This window comes from Siniperca chuatsi, linkage group LG7, assembly GCF_020085105.1.
Source record: "Siniperca chuatsi isolate FFG_IHB_CAS linkage group LG7, ASM2008510v1, whole genome shotgun sequence".
Taxonomy (NCBI): domain Eukaryota; kingdom Metazoa; phylum Chordata; class Actinopteri; order Centrarchiformes; family Sinipercidae; genus Siniperca; species Siniperca chuatsi.
Genome location: NC_058048.1, coordinates 3,395,938 through 3,415,751, shown reverse-complemented (window position 1 = coordinate 3,415,751; position 19,814 = coordinate 3,395,938). Strand labels below are relative to the sequence as shown.

At 40.9% G+C, this 19,814-nt stretch overlaps 1 protein-coding gene across 2 annotated transcripts in view; it reads right to left on the bottom strand.

The window, feature by feature from the left end:
• Window positions 1-599: 599 nt before the first annotated feature.
• bcas3 (BCAS3 microtubule associated cell migration factor) overlaps window positions 600-19,814 on the bottom strand; it is a 380,835-nt gene continuing 361,620 nt past the window's right edge. For both annotated transcript variants that reach the window (XM_044202927.1, XM_044202928.1), the window contains one exon: window positions 600-2,248. In XM_044202927.1, coding sequence (XP_044058862.1) covers window positions 2,100-2,248 — 149 coding nt within the window. In that variant the 3' untranslated portion in view covers window positions 600-2,099. The remainder of the gene's footprint in view (window positions 2,249-19,814) is intronic.

Genomic DNA, 19,814 nt, shown 5'->3' with positions numbered 1-19,814 from the left:
TGTTTTTTTTTTATGTATTCATTCTGTTGTCCAACTCATACTGTAACTGATTTTTTTTCCCAAATATATGTGACTGGAAATCACTGTTTGTAATTGAAAAATGTTTCAGGCATTGGAGTTGCAATAAGTTATTCATTTAAATGTCTGTGCAAGCGTTTTCTGGCCATCTCTTCAAATTTGGATATTGTAGCTGGGCAAGGACCCCTTTTTAAGTTTATGACTAGTAGTTTATGAACACACTGATGACATGAAATAAAGCATACAAGGAAAAATTCACCGCTAATCTAATTTAATTTGAATTAGATCTAATGGTTTCAGTCCAGTGTTTTACTTAATATTAAAAAAAAAAAATCGAGAAAAAGAGTTTTGGGACTTGAAGTTTTGTGCTGATTAGCAGAGAAACAAACATGCCGCCTCGTTTCGCTGCTCTCTCAGAACAAAGAGCCAGAGTCGCCCATAAAAAGTCCCTCTAACTACAGTTTACTGCCTGTTAAAAAACATGGTACTAATTACCAGCGGTACTATGTGCTGATGGTCACCGCCGTGGTTGAAATCTGAACGGCACAATTAGGAGCAATCAGAGTGAGAAAAAAAGACAGTTTCATTTCCTCGAGTTTTATTATGTTTTTTCTTGCATGAATGCTGGGAAAAGAAGTCAGTATTTTACAAATCAAACATACTGTTAACAGCAAGCATTTGCTCTGAATTAAAGCCAGTAGATTAATGCCCTCATTCAGTGACCGAGCAACAACGGGCCATCGAGACCTGCAGCCGCTCCAGCACTCAGCCACGCAGGACTGTACGCTACTATTATCATTTACTGTCTTTTCTCAGGTGACTCTGTAAATAGTGCATTTTACTTTTCACCAATTCAGACATTCTGTTTAGGACAAACTAACAGGCAACTATGTTTAATGAAGGAATTTCTGATTATCAAAGTCAATCTTCTTTGCTACAGGCAAAGCTATAGAACATTTAAGGAAAATACATTTTTTTAGAGATCTATAACTAGAGGAAGGAAAAAGATTTTGGTCAGAAGTTGCTAATGTACAAAATACAGCATGACGGCTACACAAGCCTCTATTACTCCGCTCAATTAAAATTTACTCTCTGGAAAGGCCAAGTAGGGAATATATCTAAATGATGTCAGAAACATATCTCAATTACACTGTAAACATCTAAATTACTTCAGCGATGTAGTAATAGTGTCATCTCATTACTGCATCTTTTGTCAGATGTAATTACAAGAAAATCAAAGGCATGAGTGGACCAAATTTAATCAGAAACATTTAACGAGAGGCCATGAGAGCAACAACAAATACACGGAGGGAAAAGTAGCTGCTACACGTCACTGACTAGAATAAACATTTTTCTTCTGTCTGCGCTCCCTTTCTTATGGCTCATTCAGACAATAGGCACGCCGTAAAACTTCAAACACTCCCAAAGAATGATGGCGGGCTGAGGAAACAGCAGACAGCAGCTGCAGAGAGGAGAGGACGGCTGGTCTCCAGCGACGTCTGTGTCAACTGGCTTCTTATTTAACACGAAGCAAAGGCAACAAGCAGGTTTAGATGGGTGTGCTGGTCTGATACTGGTCTGTAAAATCTGCTATTGAAAATAAAGGAAGTTCCTCCCTGACCACAGCTGTATCAAAATACTCATGAAAGTGCATTTGTATGCACTTTAGAACACAACTCATTACACTTGAAATAGTTGTTAACCTTAAAAGAAATTCATGTTCAAAAGTCTACAATAAATTTGTCAAGGTGCTTTCACCGTGACATGAATGCAATTTGAGGGTAAACACTAAATATTTTTGCCCAAATTTAAAAGGATTGGAAATCTTCACAAACTACAGCCACTGACGGCTTAATAACAATCTTCAAATCCAACCCAAGAAGGAAAACACTAATACTGTATGTAGCTGGGATCACACTGATTTGGGACCAGCGTATGAGAAGAGAAAAACACATAACACAATGTACAGAGAAACACATCAGTGTGTCAGTATGATGCTGTGTGGACAGACATGGGGGAGGCAGGCGGGCGGGGCGGGTGGGCTGGACGGTGGTGGTTGTTCCTGCAGGAGAGGTGGGATTCTAGGGGAAGTTGGTGGGGAAGAGGCTGAGTGGCTGGCTCTCGTTGGTAGGCAGGGGGGAGCGGTAGCCCTCGAAGTTGCGCGGGATGCTGCCGCTGGTGGAACCCGAGCTGTTGCTGAGGGTCTCGATGCTGCCCTCCCTCTGCAGCTCTGCGGGGGGAGAGAGACACAGACGGACAGAGAGGGAGAGACAGGATGTTGAGTTGCAGCCATCAGGTGATCTGAGCTGAGCTGATCAAACAGCAGAGCTGTGTGTATCCTTATTGTGACGACACTAAATGCCCTCATTATTAGGGCTGGGTATCAAACCTTAATACTTTTTGAGTACCAAATGAAATGTGTCCATAGCATCAAGTATTTAAAAACTGTGAAGCACCAAACGTTGCCGTTGAATGCTCTATCAGGCCTTGTTTGCATGTTCTTTGATCAGACAACTCCTGATTTAAGTCAAAATTTGACCAATTTTGCATTCTTTTATGTTTCTGGTGTGGCTGGCGTATGATCCGACAGGTGGAAAATAAAACCCCACATTAATTTCTTTGTAAAGGAAAACAAAGATGAACTGTAAAGTTATTACCCAAACGGTCTCCATCACAGTTTACACACTACCTTGTTTGACCTAGTGAACTTACTCTCAGTTTTCATGTTCAGTATGGGATTATTACCAACATTTCAGGTGCACTCACTTACAGTTTTACCTCCAAATAAAGTGCGTTAGATAATCTGGATGAACTGTTGGTTTGTTTACAGCCTGATTGTGTGACTGCTCATGTTTCTTATCCCGTTGGACTACAAATGATAGTTAAAAGTACGAAAATAAGATCCAAGTTACAACAAACCGTAATTATCATTTAACCCACTGTTTCAGCAACATACATGGACATATAAAAAGCTATTTCAGACATTACAGGAAATATGAGATGATTTTAAATTCACAAAGTTTCAAAGTGCAAATGACAGTCAAAGGTGCATAGGACACTAAACATTTTACAGCATCGTTACTAGATTTAACAGCCGGTGGGAATAAAAAGGGTGATCCCAGGAGTTCCCCTTCTTGTTGCTTGTCCCTTCAACATCCCTCACTGTGGACTGACCAAGCTGCTCTGGTGAGGATCTCTCCATAAGGAAGCTATTACTGTTATTACATGCTGTAAACCATATTTGTCGATATATGGACAGAATGGCGTGCGTGTAAGTGGCAGCACAGTATTAAGACTGTGATGCATGTGGTGCGTTGTGACGTCCGTCAGGCGTCTAGCTGTATTTAATCTGCTGCTGCCGCCTGGCTGCTCTGCTGACAGTGGTCGACGCCCTGTGAATGTACAGCAGTTTGCATCCATGACAGAGTATGACTGTCATCAACAAATTGAGAGCAGGATTGGATAATGCACGTAGATGAGGACAAAAGTGCACATGGTTACTGCTACTACATGGAACATGCTCATCTGGGCAGCAGGCAGACGAGGGGGTTGCTCACGTGGCTGTTTCTTTCAACTTCTACTTAATGTTTGAATTCAGCTCTGCTTTGAACCTGCGTGCAGGTCTGCATGATGCACTGAGTTTTGAAAGGTGTGTACACATGTCATTTGACACCTGTAGACAGACAGATTAAGCAGGCAATGCACGGTAGCCGGGATGTGCTGGTCAGGGAACGAGTGGGAGAAAACGGCTGCTTTGGAGAGTCAGCACTGCATTAAAAACCCAAGGGGCTGCGTTGGTGAGGGCGTGTTGTTTCAGGTACCGGTAAGATAATGAGTTTGAGTAAATGATCCATGAGTTTGGCCGATGAGCCGCTAAAACACTGCATAGAGTTCTATAAAACTATGAGGAAGTATCGTACAACTGTGGAGTCATCGAGATGGTAATTATCTGATCTTTTGTTGTGACGATCGCCGAGTAAACAGTAGAAATAAGCTGTTCACGTTTCAAAGTAATCCACCAGGAAATGCACTGGTACATTACCGTGCGTTGTTTTGATGCATGGCTGCTTTTGGTCACCTTAGTCCACTGTACTTTTATTGCTTATTCAGTTTTCATTTATACAACAGGCTTCACTGTATGTGAGGAGAAAAGAGTGCTAAAAGTGATACAAAGGAAGGGTTGTTTTTGGGTGAATGAAAGTAGAAAAAGATCAATAATAGAAACTGACATGATGGCCTGCACTGACATTAAAAACCAGTGTAAATACAGAACAAAAATCAAAGCTGAGATGCTCTCTGTAGCTGTAATCTCTTTTGACCTACGGTTTCTTTCTGGTATCAGTTTCCACTGCTGGAGTTTTTACTGTGCCAGAATATCATGCTATGAATTCTTTCTGCAGTTCGAGATGATGTTGAACTGCACTCTGCTATCTGTCAAAAACTCACTGCGGAACACATCGGTGACCTTGAGATGAACAGGAGGTCTAATTAGCTTAAGAGTCTTTTCAAATTCATACTGTACTGACATTAAACCACAGTGTGTGTGTCCTGCAGATGTTCAGAAGCAAATATGGAAACTGTCTTTGTCATGGTGGGTATGCAGGAAGTGGGAGCTTCTTACTGTAGCCCAGGAAACCTAATACAAACCACTCTGTTATTATCCTGGCTAACATGCAATGTGCCACTCTGCTGTGTTATCCCAGACCGCCACCAGCCCCCTTTAATTCCCCAACACTACACAGGGCAGAAATGCTGCAGTAATCCCGGGCAGAGGTGAGGACTGCTGGTTCACACTGCTCTGGGTTCAGATAATGTGTGGGTTTATAAGGCCAATACAGGTACTTTATTGGATGAGGTTGCTAATAGGTTGCTAATAGTTGCTAATAACCTCTTAACTAACAGATTCCACAAGTTTAAAAACCTAGAAATGAGCATTTACATTTTGACTACAGCTCTCATATGTCTCCACTGAAACCCAAAATAATAATATTGTTACTACATACTAGCAATTGCAATAGCAACTATAATAATAATAATGTGTCAAACCTATCATATATCAACTGTATATCAGAACATACTTTGTATGGATATATGACTGAGCTGAATGCGAGGGACTAAACAATATACAAGCAATGTGCGGACATCTGGAGTTCATAAAGTGGAGCTTTTATTCTTGAGGTGATAATGTAATATTGTTTTCCACTTTTTAGTTTGGTTAAGAGTATGACTCTTCACTACGGTACTGTTTAAACATATAACAATGTTTTTTGTTTTCATTTATTTATATATCATCTATTTATTATCTCTGCCAGGCGTAAGCCTGGAGGGGATCATGCGTTTGGTCGTGTGTGTAAGTGTGAGTGTGTGTATCTGTCCACTGCTAATCTGGCATACTACTAGACCCATCAGCCTAATCATTTTTGTGCACATTTATGACTGGATGCTCAAGGACCTCTGGTGGTTGCCGGGATTCTCATATTTTACTGGCTGCTCTGTTTTATACCGACATGCTGCCACTGCTGACTCCTCACTCCTCTTAACCAGCCGGTAGGTAAGTACGTTAGTTACGTCAGTTAAGTTACGTACGTGACTCAAGTTGAATACGTTATGTAAGTTAACTTACATACGTAAGTTAAAATAAGCTAATGTTGACTTTTGGTTTCACACGGGACACGAACAGCCTCTGCACAGTATACGTCAGTAGAGACCAAATGGCGTGAAATGACATGTGAAAAGCAAAAAAAGGCGCTGTGATAACACGCAAAATGACTTAAGACATCGCCGTGTTATTCATACACCATTTGGTGATACCGGGCCTGGCGGAGATCTGCACTCTACTGAGTGCGCTTTTGTTTATTATGCAATTGAAATTTCTTTTGCCTTCTGTAACCTCGTAGATATTTATTTTGAGGTTGTAGGGTTGGAAGATCAGGGTCAGGCTGTACAGTGTGGGGAAATACAATATATATGTTGCTATTTACTATTGTACCTGCCCAGTGTGTATGTTTAAAGGATGTTGTAAAAGCTATAAAAAATGTTAAAAACAAACAACCCTCCCAAAACTACAGCTATCATTAAAGAGGAAAACAGCATTGTCTGTTCAATATTAGCAAACTGTTAGATTGGTCTGATTCTGCACAATGTCTGTATTCATGTATAAATAGTATCACGGGACACCACAGTGCAGGTTTATCTGTAAGAATATGGGTCATCTGTAATGATTTTTCCAGCCACGGCTCCAGGCAAGCAGAGATAAGTGCTGGAGCCACTGAAACTGAGCCTCTCCTCTCCTCCTCTGCAGCCCTGCACCGCTGCTGTTCGCCAACTCCTCACCTCAATGCCAAGGTGACACCCAGGGGTCCTTCAGGAGGAAACAGGGGAGCTCTAGCAAAATGCTGCTATGCCTCTTTTTACCCATTAGTCACTCCTTAATTTTATTCTTCCTGTCAATCAGTAAAATTTGCTCCCACAGCTTCATTGCTTCTGACCGTAACTCCCAGCCACTTGCCCACCCTGCTAGCCTTTTTGCCAACCCCAGCTAGCCCAGCTGGCTCTACACTGTTCCAGTGTTATTGTAGGCACTGTAAGCTGCTGAACACCCCAGTAAAGCCCTAAAGGCCCTTTCTAGTGCTGCCTAATCCACCTCATTGTGTGACGCCTACCAGCCATTCAACAAGTCTTAACCTCTCACGCCCCCGACACAATCCCCCAGCGCTCCAATGTTGGGGATCTTTTCCTCTGGGGCCGATGTCCCTAGGTAAAGTAATATGGTTATTTACAAGGTGGTTTTGTCCGACGTGATGTGTAGATAATGCTGTTCTGGAGGGAGGCCAGTGAAGAAATTGAAACTACTGTAGGGTTTGACGATATGGCCCGCTGATAAATGTTGCTAATATATAGTGGCTTATCTTTAACAATGTCAAAAATGATATGTATGGGAAATTAAATGTGACTATTTCCCAGAGCTTACTCAAGCAGCATTTTGACCATTATTGGTCACTAAAATAAAATGTTCTTGACCAAGACAGCTTTGTCTCCACATATCGGCACGTGTATAGCCTAATCTTGGAAGTCTTCCTGTTGCTGGTGTTGACTCTGTATGGCTGCTGGGACCAAAGCTGCGTTCTGGGATGACACCAGTGGCCAGACTTCAAAAGAAAACGCAAGTCAACGCAAGATACAGAGTCGAAAAAGCTATCAGTAAAACAGCAGCAGATGCCACAGCTGGAGATAAGGGGGGAGGTTTATCAGGCCGGAGTCGGATAGAGGGAGGGAGGGATGGAAGGGGGGGGTTCTTGGCAGTGTTAAACAAGGAAGAAAATTTAGCTGTTTTTGGAGACGTGTCCTCACACAATCTGACAGAGACACATATAACAACACAGCGGCAAGTTAATACCTCATCAGCCAATCAGACATACAGAGGAAATGACCAGAAACGGTGCAGCCTGCACCCTCGGCTGTGAACAGGCCTTAATCCTCTTATACTCTCACACAAACACACACACTGACTCCAGCATACACACTTTTAACACAAAAACACAGGCTAAATCTAGTCTCAAATACAAAGTACAACAAATACTGTAGTTGTAACTGAAAAACTTGCATACAGAACACACTGCCACATCATTTTATACCTAAACATACTCCTAAATTCTTTTTTATTACAACTTGTCATTTTTTTGTATATCTGTCCATCATTCCTATCAGTTTGGTTACTCACCAAAGTAACTGCAGAGATCACTACAACTTTATTGTTTGTATTTTTAGGTAAATGCTAAATGACAATCTAAATTGTTTTTGATTTGTGTCTTATTTTCATAGCTTCTGCAATCATGACAATTGAGTGGACTAGGTTTGGGGTAGGACAAAGGGTCGGGCCTAAGTAAGCAGAGTTAAGACTTTGTACAGTACAACAAACTACAGTAAATATAGTAAGTCAGAGGTGAACCAAGAAATCAGTCTGTAAATTGTGATGGATGTTTTCAATGGACAATTTGGGTAATCATTTTACCATTGGTTTTCTCTTCCAAATCAGCAGGACTGACCTAGAGCAACCTGAGCCATTAACTTGGTGAGAACAATATTATTAATGATAGAGACAATAGCCAAAACTGGGAAAATAAGACCTAAGCTGTATGAAACCGGAATTTCCCTTTAACCCTAAACCAGATTCCTAACCCTGACCTTCCGTCCGTCCATCCATCCATCCATCCATCCATTCTGCCGCCTATCCGGGGCTGAGTTGCGGTGGCAGCCGGCTAGCAGGGTAGTCCAGACGTCCCTCTCCCCAGCAACGTTTCCCAGTTCCTCCTGGGGGATCCCGACGCGTACCCAAGCCAGACGAGATTTATAATCTCTCCAGCGTGTTCTGGCTCTACCCCGGCGTCTCCTACCAACTCAACTGGCTCCTTTTGATGCGAAGGAGCAGTGGCTCTACTCCGAGCTCCCTCCGTATGTCTGAGCTCCTGACCCTATGTCTAAAGGTCAGCCCAGCCACCCTGCGATGGAAACTCATTTCAGCCACCACGACGGTCCAGTACGACGCCTGCATTACTGCTGACGCCGCACCAACCCCGACCTAGTCCAATCAACTGTCATGATGACAAAAGCTATCCAATTTAGGCACAGATTGAAAGTAACCTGGATTACCATTTGAACATTCACCTTAAAATAAGAACAATCTTGAGCATCTAGTTATTGACCTTCAAATCAGTAGTTTGGCAAAAAAGTCTTAACATTAAATGTCTACTTCCTACTGTATGCCAGAGCTTTCAACTACATTTCACGATCTACCTCAGTGTTGTTCTCACCTGTTATCACCTGACCGAAGTCCCATCCTTTACATGGTTATGTGATGACAACTGAGCTATCTCCATGAAAACAAAGAAAACTTCATCTGCTGAGGAAGACCTTGAGAAACTGTTGAAAGCTTAGGAAAAAGCTAGTAAGTGGACCTTGACTTAACAGTTAATTATTCATTTTTGGCATAGAACGATCAGAATTCTAATCCTAGACCAAGATCCGACCTGACTGTAATCTGTATGTATATCTAATTTTAATATTGGCCCTAACCCCATGCTAATCCTAACTAGAGGGAGGACTATAACAACATTTGTTTTGTCTTTCTATCTTTGTGAGGACATGTGGCCCTCATAAATGCAGATATATAAGAACACACACACGCAGCTACATATACAGAGCACTTTCTGTGGCCCTGACTAGCAGTGTGTCGGTGCGTGTCATGTGCATGTTGTGGTGAGACTAGACTCACCACTGAGAGGAAGGGATCAAAGAGAATACAAAGGAACTCTTAATCAGAGGGTCTGTGCCAGCCAGGCAGGGTAGAATCCCATCCATCCGTCTGTCTATCCATCCATCCTCTCTCTCTCTCTCTCTCTCTCCCTCTCTCTCTGTCCCTCTCTCCCCCTGAGACGCTGGGATGGGGGCAGTAACCCATAGCGATAGTATACTTATCCCAGCTGATTGTTTTTGTGTTTTAACTTTAATCTCACCGTTGGCCCCAGCTGGTTCTGATTAGTGCTCTCACGTCACATTCCAACTCCAACAGTCTCACACACACACACACACACACACACACACACACACACACACACACACACACACACACACACACACACACAGAAGTGCATACACACTTGCCTATGTGAATAATAACTCACATACATATTGGTGTTCAAATGTGGGTTCCTTCCGGCTGGTACCAGCATTTTTAAAATGAACCCACCAGCAGGCAGTACTTATGTTGATTTAGTCACTGCTATTGAGTCACTACAAGGTTTGACCTTTATAATGAACAAAAAAGTAAAGGAAAAAAAATATAAAATAAAATATAGATGAAGAATATTTATTGTTTTCTGCTTTTATCTTTTGCTATAAGTTATAAAAGCCTATGAAAAAGTCTACAGTGAACTTCTGGATGGTAATTTTGTACATGGCTAGCAAATGTAATTCTCTTATTTTTATTTTTAGGTGTACATAACTACTACTGACGGCATATTGGTGGATATTAAACACCTAGAATGTACTGCAGATGTGGTCTGGTTGACTGCATTGTCTTTGTCTTGATTTGATCTTGTTTTTCTATATAACCAATGCAGAGTGGGCTATAAATGTCAGGTGCCTGAACTTCTTTTTCTTTTGCCCTAAATTGGCCTCTCCTCTGTGACTTTCTAGCAGAATGCTTAGTGATCACATATCTACCAACTCCATTTCTAACTGTGGTGAAATTTTTATTCATGATGATGATGGTGCTACATGCCATGGGTTTGTCTCTCCCTGCAGTGATGATGGTTCTACTCATGGCAATGACATCTCTACCTGTGGAAATAATATTTTAACCCACAGCGATGATGCTTCCACTTGCCTTTTATGGTTTCCACCTGCAGTGACAATCAGGGCTGTAGCCAGGATTTTAGAAACACTGAGGTCATGAGTCTTCTTCCTCAGGTCCTTAAACCCCCCAAATTGACATTACTTGGGTGTCTCTGCTGATGATGTATCTGTGTTGGTGGACACTCACTAACGTGAACAAACTGTACATGTTGCATTTACATACATTTTTCCTCATTTAGGTGAGATGCACACAACCAAATACTTAGTGCTGCTTTTCTCCCCAATCTTGCCTGTTTTAGCTCAATACCAAGGAGGGAGGGGAAGGACTAAGGAAATTATGAATGAGTTTCTACTTCAACAGGAACCAATGATAGGACCAATGGGAATGCTGTAGAAAACATCTGTGAAGGGTTCTGAAGGAAATAAACTCCAAGAACTACTTCAGGTTTTCAAAAAGGCTACAACCTTCAGAATATCTACAACCACAAACAGTGTCACATTACAAATAGAGTTTATTTTATTAATCAATAGCACTGGCATGTTAGAACTGAAGGCACTGATTTCAGCTAGACCAATAATGTATGTAAAAATACCATTAATATTAAGGACTTACAGATGTTTCACACATGAAAGCATGTCAGCATCACTATGTGAGCCCTTGCTCTGCACAATCCTTAGAAAGCTGTCCAGTTGGACGATTGAGCCCACATTAGTGGGAAAGCTCATTAACATCTACCGGAGATCATCCTGATGGACTGTGAAAAGCCAGGCTTAACACACTCTACTGTGTAAAGGACAGTGCACATTAATGCGGCTGGAGACACACACACCACATACAGGATATCAGGATAGATGGCATGTGCAGGGTTCAAATAGAGCCACGTGCTGGATGTTGAAACCTCTTTCATTTTATCTACTGCTCAAATGCTTGGGACTAGCCTGGATCAAACTCAGTGAATCGCTCATTTTTGTATTCATTCATATTTGCAAGTTAACAGGAAACATTTTGACTAAAGGTGTTAAGGCTGGTTAATGCTGCCGTCCTGAAATCATCAAAATCCTGACGGATGAAGTCCTGGTCTACATCTTTCCCGACTAATCACAGAGGCAAAAAGCTGCTTGAAGCACCTTTAAAAACAGACTAACAGTGTCCAGCCCACATACTGGCAAGTCCACTGAGAATGCATGACGGCCTCATGCTTGAACTCCACAGGGTAAACCACAGCCAGCAGCTAGTCCCATGAATCATGATACTCAACAGGTTGCGTGATTAAGGAACAAATGAAAAAGAAAGTAAGTGATTCATGGGGCTAATTCAGGCCCTTGAGTGGAGACTCTCTTCGTCTTCTCTGACCGTATATTCTAAGCTACACCAGCTCCATATACACAGCTGACCACAACTTTCCCAGCGGCTGCTCATTAGAGTGTGTTATAAGGGGTGCCAACAACAAGCCGAGACACTCCTGACACTCTATGTGGGCCGCTTTGAATTAGGCCTCTAATGAAAACCTAGTGGTGACCCAGGATTTGACTGGCTACTTACCCATAGCAGACTGACAGCCGCCTCACCGCTAGACACTGTATGGAACTGCTTTTATAGGCCGACGGCTATACTTAGACATGAGCCAAAAGAGAGCAACAACAGACCCAGACCCAGGTCTATCAAATGAGTAATGTAAACAGCAAATATGGAAGAGAATGTTGTTTTGAGTATGTTTAGCTGAATTTGTATATTTGACAAACACACATACAACTAGTAATTCAACTGCAGATTAGATCATTTGAGGACTTTCTGAAGGCAAGGACATACACATCTAAAGGAAAACTTCGATTTACTACTTGGGTTTTATTTCCATAGCTCGGGCCATAGGTTCTATCAATTATGATAACATTGTACTCACCAAAGTAATTCCTGAGATCTAGGAACGCGGCCCAATGGGGCAAGAACCACGAGCAGTCAGAAGTTTTAAAAAAACCCTCCAGGTTAGCCAAACATATTTAGAGGAGAAAACAAAGGCGAACGATAAAATTATTACCGAAATTGTCCATTATGAACATTAATCACAATTTATAAACCGACTTCCCAATTCAACTTATTCAACCTATCGTACTTGCCGTAGTTATGCGCACTTATGGGGCTTTATTTGTGCACATGTCATTGTCATGTACATTGCACATGTATGTGCAGCAGCACAAAGTGCAAAAGGGCAGGGTGAAGTGGAATATAGATTAGAGGGTGTGGTGATTAATAAACATGCTCCCAGCTGGTAACATCACTGGTCTCATCACTTGGAAACAGCCGAGTCAATCACAGTGACGCATGACGACAACAGATCAACTAAAAAAGAAACCGTTTCTTCAGGAAATCATATTGTTGCCTGGATGGTGCAGAGCGGCACAATGTGAACAAATCTGCCTCCAAAGACAGAAGGCGTAGGGTTTTTGAACCATGAACTATGATGATAGAAATGAATAACAGTATAGTTTAGTTGAATAATAAAAATTGTTTGGCAAAGCAGTTTTTATGATTGCATCAATCTCGCGCTATTTCAGTCATAATTCTACTGTTCCCAATGGAAATGGTTACATCATATCTTAAAATGTGACACAGCAGCATTTGCTTCGTAATGTATTTCAAGAATAAAACATGAACCGCTGAATTCTTCTTTTTTTTAATTGGAAAGGAGACGCACAGGATTAATGAGCTCTGGTCTTCTGATGTCTTCTGCATAAACAGGCAGAATACAGAGTTATAACAGAGCAGTTTAATGTGTGTGGTTATTTTGTCTAGTGTCATTTGCACGGAGGAAAACACGGTGGACCGTGCCATAATGCCACTGCGCTGTGAGGCTGCAGATTTATCAAGATACTGTATGTGTCCTGCTGCCTGTCTGTTTAAATATGATTCTCTCTCTGCTTTCAGTACGTTCAACAGTTGCGCGCCACTCCACCTCCCCATCTCCGCCCAGTCTTCGCAGATCCATCAGCTCATCATTCCATCAAACCTCTTCAGCCATCAGCCTCAGCAGAGTCCTCAGCCGCCACCACCACCAGTGTCTGGACTCCACTGGGGAATTTATTCTGCCGCTGCTCAGGGTAGACGCCCTCCACCACCAAAATCTCCCTGCGGAGTCTAAGCGCCAAAGACTTTGTCAAGTTTAACATCTCACATCATCTGTTCACATAAACACTATCTTTAATAATTCACCTGTCTCTCCTGATTGACCTCGCTTTACGCTGCCTCCTTTGAATTAATCTCCCACCTGTGCACAGCTCTGCGCTGGGCACCAAAATACCACGCAGACGGGCAAAGGGATTTTCAAGGCCAGGAAAATACCAAATGGTCTGAGCGCTACTTGCGCTGGTCAATGCACCGCCACGGAAATAGGGCCCGACTCAAGGTCCATGTGTGGAGCATGTACAGTATGTACAGACGGGTGGCAAACCAAATGAAAAACCTGAATAAATAAATGAAGAAACTTAACAGATACAGATGTTTCCATACAGGTCACAGGGCTCACTGAATTTTTTGATAAGTATGAAAATGATGTGAATCATATGCTATGGCTTTCACAGTCACCAGATCTCAACCCAACTATCTCCCACAGCTATGGGACATTCTTGAGTGATGTGTTCATCATCACCATCATAATAAAACCAAATGAGGGAATCTCTTTTGGAAAAATGGCGTCCATCCCTCCAGTAGACCCCAGAGACTTGAGAGTTTATGCCAAGGAGCACTGAAGCACCTTTCTAACATACTCTATGTTGGTTTTTCCATTAATTTGTCACCCATCTGTATCTAGTTTCAAGCAATAGCTACCTCTGTTATCTCTGTTGATGGAGGGCCAGGGTGAGGTTTGTAGAAATTCAATCTCTTTTCTACATGTATCAAAAAAGTGCTTGAGGCTCACATAAGCATTTTAAAAAGACAGAGCATCAACAGTAAGCATAGTCAAATAGTTCTACTTGTGTAAGCACTTCATGAGCAAACTGCATATGATGGAGGACAGATCCATTGAAAAACCCTAACCTGAACACACAAGCACACAAACACATACACACACTCATATACATATGGTTTGATGTCCTTTGACAAGCATGTTGGGAGACCCCTGTCAATGGTTTTGGACAGGAGGGCTGGTCTCAGCTGAAAGAGGCTGCTGGTGTTGGTGTCCGCTGAGGAAACTGATGGACAGCACAGTGTCAGGAGGCTGTCGCTCATCATCACATCACATATCTGACCAGCCCCATAACCACGCCAAGGTAAGGGCTAGATATGGCTGCTGTAACCCTGCAACTTTCAGTTTATTTGTGCATTTTTGTACGGAATACCCAACAAATCCTCCGAATTAAACACAAAAATACATTGTTTGTCCATGCCCTCCAGAATGACATATATAAGCGTTTTGTGATCCAATGCCCCTGACGGCCAAAACTATTACAAATCACTGTTGGAAAAATACATGCTAAAGTATTGCTAGGTAAAGGCACAAAACCACTTGGTTAGGTTTAGGAACAGATTATGATTTGGGTTGAAATCACTACTTAGTTAAGGTTAAGGGACCTTCATCGTCATGTTACAATAATAACCACTTGGTTAAGGTTAGGAAATGATCATGGTCATGGTTAAAAGAAACCAACGTTGATTTTCAGTCGGAAAGGGGAAATGAATAGCAGCCTCCCATGCTAAAGTCCAATGTTTTGGGCATTTGCTGAAACAACTGATGTTGTTCTTCTTGGGAGGACAGTCTCGGAATACCATCAAATGTTACAGTGTCTTCTAACCTGACTGTGCACATCAGGCCAGAAGTCTGACATTAGCTGGACATCATTTATGATGTTTGATGTCTGATGTAAACAGTCTCCTCTGCTTCAGTCACATCAGAGTTACGACTGATGCTGTTTTGCTAAAATGTTAATAGTGGCCTGATTTTTCTGTCTAAATGTAGTCACTGTTAGAATACACGGACATCAAGCACACACATTTACACACAAACACACACGGGTCTCTTCAATGCTTTTCTTGGAGCAAGTGTGAAACCAGAACAGCGGCAAATGAAAGCAAACTTGTGTAGGACTAAAGAGCTGGTGAGAAGAAGAACAAGGCTCCGTTAAGCACAAAATCAATGTACTATGGGTACTTGTGTACAGGTTAACCCTCAGAGACACACAAACACATACTGTACACACACAGACACACACAGTCAGCAAAGCAGTCAGTAAAGGGTCAAAAGGGAAAATGGTTTGTGTAAAGGAGCAGAGTCCTTTGAAAAGCTGCTTGTGGACAAGAAGCTGGATACAAAGAGGAGCCTCCACTACATATGGATTGCCTTTATAGGCAGTAAAAGCTGCTTTCCAAGGGAACGAATCTATCATGCTTGGGTTTGATTAAACAGCAAATTCGTTGTTGGGTAGAAAATGGTCAGATTTTAACCTGGGCTTTGACCTTTAAGAAACATGACTTCCTTTATCTTAATGGGAAGCAAATGCACTTTCTTTGCTTTCTTTGAATAGGCTGGATGCAGGTCAAGAGAGCAGAGGTTGGAAAGCTTACATTCAAAAACAGCAGACGAACGCCAACAACTTGCAAGGATGTCACACACATACACACACAGAGTTTGACATGAACACTCAACAAACAACCAAATGCACATAAAAATGAATTGCTGTGAGTAGTGCCATCAAGATACTAGTCAACCAATTTGGATGTTGTGTCATATCCAGATACTGAATTGGTTATGTGCACAAAGGACAGAAAGTCCATGCATGAGGGATATTTTTGTTTTTTGATATAGGTGTGTAGTGATATGTACAAAACAGCAGGTGAAGCAGGGTGTACAATACAGAGGTCGCATCCCTAATTAACACCCAGGCCTCCCTGAAAACCTCAAGTTAGCGGTCTAAAAAACGACGCTTCATTTTCTATTTATTAATGATGTAAAGTTTCTTTGTATCAAGAAAGGTTAGGAGCGGTACCAAAGACAACACTGAACAGGCAGCTAATGCACAGTATATCTTCTGGGTTATGCAGGTGCTAGCATGGATATAATACTAGTGCTGCTATAGTTGTACAAACTAAAAAACATGGTTAATTAATATTTAACCTCTGCAGTTCTGCTACTCCACTAAATATGTGAAAGGCCTCGCTTAAGTCATTAAAATCCAATAAACATAAACGAGAAAAAAATGGTAAAATGGACTGTACTTATATAGCATCTTTTTTCAAGTCCAAAATAAATCAAATTGCAAGATAAAAATCCTTTAAAGAAAGGATGCATCTGTACTTGGACTGCACATTCTATTTTTCTTTTACGTTTTTTTGCAACATACAGGTTGTTTAATTGTGTGGTGTTGTCTTATAGCTCCTTAAATACCTGCATACCTACACATATGCACACAAGTATTATTCTGCCTGTAAGGTGTGTGCACGACACAAGACCCCCCAGTTGTCACTGGGTATTTTGCACACTGAGGTAAGTGAAACATAAATGAATGTGGCATTGTGATAAATCATTATCCTCTCAGTCACATTTCTTGCTCAATACGTTTTGAATATCTGTGTTAATCAAATAAATATGTAAACAGAATTTCTGTTTGAGACATTATTGCTAATTTGGTCACCATGTTTTGCTTTTGCAATCACGTGCATGTTTATTTTCAGACAATGATTCATTCCACGCAGTAATCATATCTGCATAAAAGAATCCGACTGATATAGACTGCCTTTTATTTTACTTGGATTTAATAACATTTATGCACCATAATTATATATATATATATATATAGTAATCTAAAAAATATAATCCCTCTTTGTCATGCTTATACTGTACTTAGAAAAAATTGTATATTGTAGATGTATATTATGTATTTATATCCTTTACTTTTACTTATGTATATATGCAATGACTAATATTTTTTGTTTATTTCCAGAAAAACATTTTGGTTCACTAAATTTAAGCTGAGACAAATGAGTACTTCTCCTGCAGACATATAAGATAAATTATAACTAGTATGCCTTGAAATGTTGCAGTACATGGATACTATGTTTTTAAGACCTAGCTCCAGTATTACAAACTGTATTCATCAGGTAGTGACCCAATGAAGAGAATCAGTTTAAATTGCAGGCTGCAATCCGCTTCATCAGCCAATCCAAGGCTTTTCTGGGTTTTTAAACTTTTCCTCTAACCTCTTAACAGGACAACAAACAAATACACAAGCCAATCAGAGGCTTGAAATAGCTATAAATGTAAAAGGAAGCTCTTGCTATCTTGTGCAATCTTCCTCTCAAATTACTGTCATTCTGTTCCAGAAGATTATTGTGCCCATCATTAAGATGATCATTTCCTAATTACTGAATAAGACCTCCTTGTATTGCTTTTGTTTGTATTTGAGTGACGTGGAGTGGAAAAGAGAGATAACATTATCTCTATAGCATCAACATGAAGCAGATGCTTTTCATACGTCAACTCTAATTATTTTAATGTGGCATAATCATGGTGGCTGCACAGACCCTGAATGCACAGAAAGTCTTATTATGATATCAGTCTGTATGGGTATAAACACACTTCATTCTCTGCCTGTGTCAGTCTAGAGCTCACTTTATTGATACACTTTGTTTGCCAGTGTTGGGCTTTAACGTAAAATCAGTGCTGCCCACCTTCCTCTCATGGAGGAGAAGATGTGATTGTATTCAAAAGCCCCCGAGGGGTACGCAGCCTGTAAAACGTGCTAATGTGTGGAAACTGTCTCGTCCTGCTGCACACTAGAAAGGCAAAGCCAATGTCAATTAAGAGTTGTTGTGAAATTTCTACGATGACAGAGCATTTAGAAGAAGGATCAGTGGAGTTAGCGTCTCATGAGGATCTGAATGTTTTACATGTTGGGGAGTTGAGATAAGACTGCTTTTTGGTTATCTTTATATATCGCTTCATATATAGCTTATATTATTATTTTTTAACTTATAGTTTCTCACTTATGCACTCACTCTAGGATAGGCTTCAAAATATTGAGATGTGGGTGTGTGACGCAAACCACATGACCCAGCTGGGAATCTTTGTCGAATGTCATCATGCCTGTATGGCTTTCATGCTTGTTAGTTCATACAGTAAACAAATAATGTCGGCTGTGCAGGCAGATAAAATTATATCTTGCATATATCTAAAATAGGGAATCTGATCTGTTCTCATTAAAAAAATGCAAAAGAAATAAAGATGAAAGGTTCGTTAAGGCTTTAAAGTCTGCATAAATGGAGGAAACGGGGAAAGGAGTAAAAAGTTGGGAAACAAGCCTGGACAGCGCTAAGAATTAAGATAAAGAGAATAAAAGAGAAGAAGAGTAAATGAAGATACTGTACCCCTGTTAGTTTATGCACAGTGTTTATTTAGACAATATGAAAGATGTGAATGTGTGGTATAAAATACTGCGTAAATCAGTCATACTGCTGTACAACACTACTATAAAGGAGCATGTTTTACTGTCACCTGCAGATCACTTTCTTCAGCTTCAGTTACATTACTTAGTTACTTATTTTAATTTATGTTACATTGTCATGAGAGTCACTCTTTAAAGTTCAGTGGAATTCAACAAGAACCTATGAAGTGAGTCACCTAAACAACCAACATTGTTTAAGATGAGCAGGGTAATTGTCAAATTAACAGATGTTGTGCTTTTACCGGATATGACTACAGAGGAAAAACTCTGAACCAACAACCTTTGTCTAAGAAACAGCTAATTCCACTAAGGCATGAGCACAAGTGACCATATGAACATATCCCTGTCTCTCTTATAGCACAACTCTCCCTCCACTGAGACTAAGCTCTTTATTGTTCTCTCTTAAATCTTGCCACTTCAAAAGGAACAATCACAGATCATGCTGGTGTTTTGCGTGATCTACCCAAAGTTTAACAACATACAACTACATATGATTTGAAAAGTAGCACAATCACAAGCAGCTGCAGGCTTCTTTGGGATTATTTAGCGGGCACATGCTGTGGGAACCTCTGACCTCCAAAACATGAGTCAGCTGCTTAACAGTAGTTTTTTTTTAGTGGAAGAAGATACCAAATTCACATGAACCATTTCACAGTGTTCATGTTGGGTTATTGTTTGTTTTCTAGACTTGATTTTCTGATAGCATAGCTTAGGAATGGAATACTGTTCAGCAACTTCACACTCATAGACAGCCACATGGACCAGCCTTGGAAAATAAGTTAGAAGAGTTAAGATGAAGTAGATTTTGGTCAAAATCTCAAGTTCTTTTCTGTCAAATGCTTCTGTCATTCCAGAACCCATGCCTTCTTGTATTTACTATATGTGTGTGTATATACATACACATACACACAGTACATACATGCACACAAAAATCTCCTTGGTTGCACATTCTGTTGACAGGAAGTTCCAGTGTTGTGGAAAGCTGGCCTAGCTCAGCACAGCTCAGCTAC